The 5,896-nt window shown below is 46.4% G+C and overlaps 1 protein-coding gene across 1 annotated transcript; it reads left to right on the forward strand.

The window, feature by feature from the left end:
- The first annotated feature begins 276 nt into the window (after window positions 1-276).
- Window positions 277-5,517, forward strand: NKX3-1 (NK3 homeobox 1). Its single transcript, XM_063310920.1, has 2 exons — window positions 277-754; window positions 4,281-5,517. The coding sequence occupies exons 1-2, from the start codon at window positions 457-459 to the stop codon at window positions 4,688-4,690; spliced, it is 708 nt and encodes a 235-aa protein (XP_063166990.1). The 5' UTR covers window positions 277-456; the 3' UTR covers window positions 4,691-5,517.
- Window positions 5,518-5,896: the final 379 nt, after the last annotated feature.

Consider the following 5,896-nt stretch of genomic DNA (forward strand, 5'->3'; position numbering starts at 1 on the left):
CTCGAACTTCTGCCGCCCCCATCCAGCACGGTCTTGAAGTCCCACGCAGCTGGAGGCTACCCGCTTGCGGAAGGCTGGAGTAGGTCACAGAGATGTTGAAGCGGTTTTCCCCTCGGTCCGAAGGGAAGCGCGCACCTGAAGATCGCGAGTGCATTAACTGCAAGGACCAGTAGTGGTAAGGCATCTCGTGCAAGAAAAGGAGGAGGGAGGCGGGGAGGGAGGGACGCGCCGGCCTCAAGTGCACGGCGGAGGTCACCGAGGGCCCAGCTTGTTGAGAGGAGAAGCCCACGAGGCGTTTCTCGGGCCCGGAGGCACCAATCCCGAGCGAGGAGGGCTCGCCTCCCCTCCTCCAAGCTACATAAGCGACCCTCCCGACGCGCGGGGAACCTCAGCGGGCGAGAGTGCCAAACTTTGCGCGGAGCGCCAGGGCGCCCCCTTCCGCGCGCGCCGAGGCTCATGCAGAGCGCCCAGCCGCGCCTGTCCCCCCGCGCTCGCCCGCCGCGGCTGCCGCTGCCCGCGGATGGGGGCGGCGGGGCTGGCGGCGGCAGCGTCGCCCCCCGTTCCAAGCAGTTGACTTCGTTTCTCATCCAGGACATTCTGCGCCGGAGCGACGCGGGGGAGGCTTCCAGCGCGGAGCCGAGGGCAGAAAAGGCGTCGCGGCCGCATCGCCCAGACGGAGCGTCTCTCAGGGAGGCCACCCCGAGCGATCTCCTCCCTCTGGGGGCCCCCCGAGCCTCCGAGACGGATGCCACAGGTAAGGGGGAGGGTAACTCCGCGGCTCCTGCAAGCTGGTGTGTTCCCACGACATCCCGAGCACGAATCTCCCGCTCCTGCCTCTCCTTCCCCCGTTCTTCCGCGGCCGGTCCCATGAGTGCAAAAAATCCGGAGCCTGGGAGCACCTTTTCCGACTAACCCTTCTGATCAAAAGGTAGAGCCTCTTTTGCCTTCTGATTTTTTCGCCCCCTTATTCCAACAGTGGCTGAAGTGCGTGTGGTACTTAACTGTATTGGCTGAGTTCACACAGCACAGAGCCAAAAACCGGCAACCGGCATGAAATCCAGAGAACCTGGATTCCCAAAACTCAGTGCCCGGTGCAGATGCGGCTCCTGGGTTGGGCTGAACATCAGATTAGAAATAAAGGAGGCTGCGTTTGAACTCCTTAGCTTCCAAGGTTGCTGGGCAAGTTTTGACCAGTTCTTATTTCTCAGCCTATTTTGTAGGGTTTATGCACTGGGGATGATAAACCTGTCCCGGTGAGCTGTTGTTATCCCTGTTTGGAGAAAGGGCCCCGTTATGAAGTGGCGTGCTTGGAGGACTCATGTGCAAATCTAAACAATCTTCCTCTGGGCCAAAATCTCTAGAGGCTTCATGTCCCTGTAATTGCTGCTATGATAGAGCCAGATTACAAACATCTGGAGGTGTCGGGGTAGAGGCCTGGGCTGGTAGACTGTATCACTTCACACTGCATTTGTGGAAACAGGTTCCTGTTTGCCAAATTGTTCTCCATGAAAAAAAAAATCCCAGCCAAAAAACCCTACTAAAATGTGAAGAAAAGTTCTCAACTTCTGCTGTACCATTGTCTAGGGCTTTTCCAAAATGTGCACACAGGTAATCTTTTTCCCCATTTGCCGTTTGAAGGATACTCGCACTTCAGTCCTGTCTGCCGTGATTGCATAAGATGAAGGTGCTAAAGTCATGGAAGATGGCTCTATCAAAGAAAATTAATCATAATGGTTTAAATGAACTTCCACATCTGGAGGCAGCCTATCTGTAAAGAACAGGTGCTGTACACAGAGAAGGAGGGATCTTACCCCTGGGCCTTGTTTGCTGGGGGTTTTCCAGAAGCATCTTAACTATGGCAAAGTGTGCAACAGTACATTGCTAGACTAGCTCAGCCACTACTGGAAGAAGCTCATAGGATAACTGGTAAAATCCTTTAACAAGGATCCAGTCCGTAACTCTGTCATTTTTCTTTTAAAACTACTATAGTAATGTGCGTGAGTTCAAAGCATTTGACATTCAGAATTGCACCAATCTTTGCAACAGTCCTGTGAGATAAAAGATAAAAACACTTGTGTTGTGAGTGCAACTCCTGTCAAATTCATGGACACCACCATGTAGTTTTCTTTGCAGCACTGTCTTTTATTATTATTATTATTATTATTATTTTGCAAACTAGCCAACAGACCTGAGATTTTCTGATGGTGACCTATCCAAGCATTAACCTGGCCCAGCCTTGTTTAGCTGCTGAGCCCCAGACAAGATTTGCAAGAACCTGGCCAACGTTTTAATTGCGAGCCATATAGCCATATAGTGATAAAGCACGCAGAAAGTGTGTATTTAAAAAAAAAACTGGGTACCATTATATTCAGGCAGGTCTGGGAATAACCTCTGTCTGAAACCCTGAGAGTCAGAGGCTGCATTTGCAGAACACACTCTTTTTGCTTGGTCTTGGATGCTGTGCAAACTCAGCTGATTTGGCTAGTATATGATTCAGTGTATTGTGCAAGTCTCGACATGGGTGAATTCATTAACCAGGTTAAGTGTGTTGTGTGAAAGCAAGGTAGCAGAGCCTTCCACATCCTGGATTATGGTTATTAAAGACCAACCTGTCCAGAGGCTCAAGGCTGGGTTCTGTTGCTTGTGATCTGCCTGTGATTATCTACTGCAGTGTTTCTCAACCTAGGCCACTTGAAGATGTGTGGACTTCAACTCCCAGAATTCCCCAGCCAGCATGGGGAATTTTGGGAGTTGAAGTCCACACATCTTCAAGTGGCCAAGGTTGAGAAACACTGTCTACTGACTGGACTTATACAACCTTATCTACTGGCTGAGCTACTGGCTGGGCCTATACAACCTCTCTTAACCTGATTACTGAATTGACCTATTTTCTGGGTTCATGCAATATACTGGACTAGTAACTAATCAGGTGGGAAAAATTTGAATTTTCACAACTCAGTAAGCCAGGACAAAAAAACACAACCAAACCCTAACTGCAGCACAGTCCCAAACAAATCAAACACATTAAAGTTAACCAAGTTTTGCATTTTGTGTGTTCTTATAGCCTGTGCTCTTCAGCTGACCCAAGTAAGCAAGTTGTGCAAACATTGACATTCAGTCCATAGAGACTGATTTTGGTGAGATCTGAACTAAAGATTACAAACAACAAATGCACATTTTTAGCTGTACAAGCAATGCTTGGGAATAAATTGTGTATAAGCCAGTAGGTTGTATCAGCCCTGTTGCCCCTTATTAACTTGTATCTATTATCTTTTATTCAGCCAGTGAAAAGTATAAGTTTTTTTCTTCTCAGTACATATTTCTGTTTAATGTCAGTGGAAGGTCTGAGGGATATTAGATTGTGGGGTGTTTTTAATGTATTAATAGGAGATAAAAAGGAACACGTATAGATTATAATCACTTGGCAATTTGGCTCTGGTTCGACTCCATGTCCTTCTAAGGTGCTATTACTCTGAATGAGAAGTGATGTAAACAGTACATAAAGGACGTGCTCCCTCATGGCAAAGCTTAGCAATGCAATGCTCCTAAATCTGAGAGGGGGAATTGCCCCAGAAAGATCTTCCTGTTGGAATGTAAGCCTGAGGCTGTGTGTGCAAGTGACCCCCGTTACTCCACAAATGAGAATCAAGCCTAAAAGTGCAGCTGATGGTTCTGAATGCTTGCACTTAACTTGGCTCCCGGGCTAGTCCAATGGGGAACGTGCGCTGGACTGCAGGACCAGGGAGATAGAGATCTAACAGAGCTTCTTTGATATCCCATACAGGCTTGTGTTTTGAAAAGAAGCAGAAGGGAATATCTCCACTTGGACCATCTTTTGGGCATTTCCAAAGAGATGGTTCCTGAAATCCCCAGTACAAAGGCAGTGGTTAGCTTCACAAATTGCACAAAGCTATCATATGGTTTATTTAATTTTGGCTCAGTATAATGCATGAAGTCAGCCATTAGGGTTTGTTAACTATGGTTCAGGACAGTCTGCTGTGTGAACCAAACAATTGTGTTTCTTCATGGCTTAATGTGGCTGGCTTTACACTTTGCAGTAAGCCATAGCTTAACCATGATTTACTCAATAAAACCCCTTTGAATGGGTGGCCCAACATGCTAAATTAAACCAACAGTATTAGGGTATGGTGTGCAAGGTGCAAATCCAGTCTCCATGTGGGTATTCCACCTTTTCCTCTTGACTGATGCCATGTGAAATGGTCTGCCCTCTTCCAAAGTGCAGTTGCTGAAATTGTATCAATATTTTTCCTGCCCGCTAGATCCACCTGCAGAAGTCTGTCGGCCGAACTGTGAGCACTCCTCCAAATCCTTCCTGAGAGCCCCGAAACAGCTGAAGCGTTCCCGGGCAGCCTTCTCCCACACCCAGGTCATTGAGCTGGAAAGGAAGTTCAGTCACCAGAAATACCTCTCTGCTCCCGAACGAGCCCACCTCGCCAGGAACCTGAAACTCACCGAAACCCAAGTGAAGATCTGGTTCCAGAACAGAAGATACAAGACCAAGAGGAAGCAGCTGGCCTCCGAACTTGGAGGACTTGAGAAGAACTCGCCTCTCCCAGCCTTCAGAGAAAACCATTTCTCTAGGGCTACGCTAGCACTTTCTGTATACCACAGCTATCAGTATAATCCATATTTATGTTATCTGAATGGATGGAGCCCGGTCTTTTGGTAACTAATGCAGTGGGTGACCCACGTCTCTCAGGGATTTGCATGTCTTCGTCCATTGCCACGCCCCACTAGATTTGCTACCCTGGAATCAATGGCCCAGGTAGACTTTGCAGAGAGATTTGGTCAACCTGTTCCCTCCCCCACTTCCAGGGGCACTGCTGGGTGTCCTCTTCTCACTATACACGCTGGGAGATTATCCAAAGAACAAAATTAATACAATAATGTAACTATCTATTTCCTCAGTGCCAGGCTATAATGTACACCCATTAACACAGAGTGAAAGAATTGCGGTATCCTGAGAAACACATTAAAACATGAAAGCCCAAAGCACCACTTTTCATAACAAGCTGACTGTTCTGGAGATAGACAGTGCCAGAGATGCCAGGTTTCAGCCCTAGTTAGTGAGTTAGGAAGGCCAGACAGCATAGCAATGATCAGGTGTTTCAGACCTGGGACCTCCACCTTAAATGCAATTTGGCATTTAAGGACCCACTTCCTTTTTAACTGAAGCGTCGTACAGTGAATATGCTTTTCTTGTGAGCCATCTGAAAGAGTAACATGATGGCAGATAATGGGTTAGAAAATTCTGGCTGGGTTCTCATGTGGCACCCACTGACCATGTAGTTGGTTTGGGCTCAACGTGGGGTTCATGTGTAGGCATTTTTCAGGCTATAAGCTGCCCTCCCATTGTGACATTCATTTCATACATATACAATCTGAGATCCCAGATGATTGAAATGGATGCCACAATGAATGTATATTTTTATTGAAACTTTAAAAAAAGATTAAAAACCAATACAAACTAATATAAAGTAAAGAAGAAAAAAGAAAGCAAAAGAAAGCAAAGAGAAAGCAAAAAGTGCAAGGGAAAAAAAGCTGGAGAAAAATAGAAAAGAAAGAAAAAAGATGCAAAGCAGTGGCTTCCAATCTTCTTTACAGCAGTCATAAGTAGAATTATATTTTAACCTCTCTCTCTAAAGTTACATCATAATACTGTTTTTTTTTTATCTCTCCTATCTAATCATCAAAGCCATAAATCACATGTTGATTTTTTTTCATTTTTACACAAAAAGTCCATAAGAAGTTTCCCATCACCAATAAATGTAGAAGTTGTCTTTTCTTTAATCAAGTTAATTTATCCATCTTGGCAAGATCTATCAGTTTCACCAACCATTCCTCCACAGGGGTAGTGTTGAACTTTTCCATCTCT

This window comes from Candoia aspera, chromosome 9 (genome assembly GCF_035149785.1).
Source record: "Candoia aspera isolate rCanAsp1 chromosome 9, rCanAsp1.hap2, whole genome shotgun sequence".
Lineage (NCBI taxonomy): Eukaryota > Metazoa > Chordata > Lepidosauria > Squamata > Boidae > Candoia > Candoia aspera.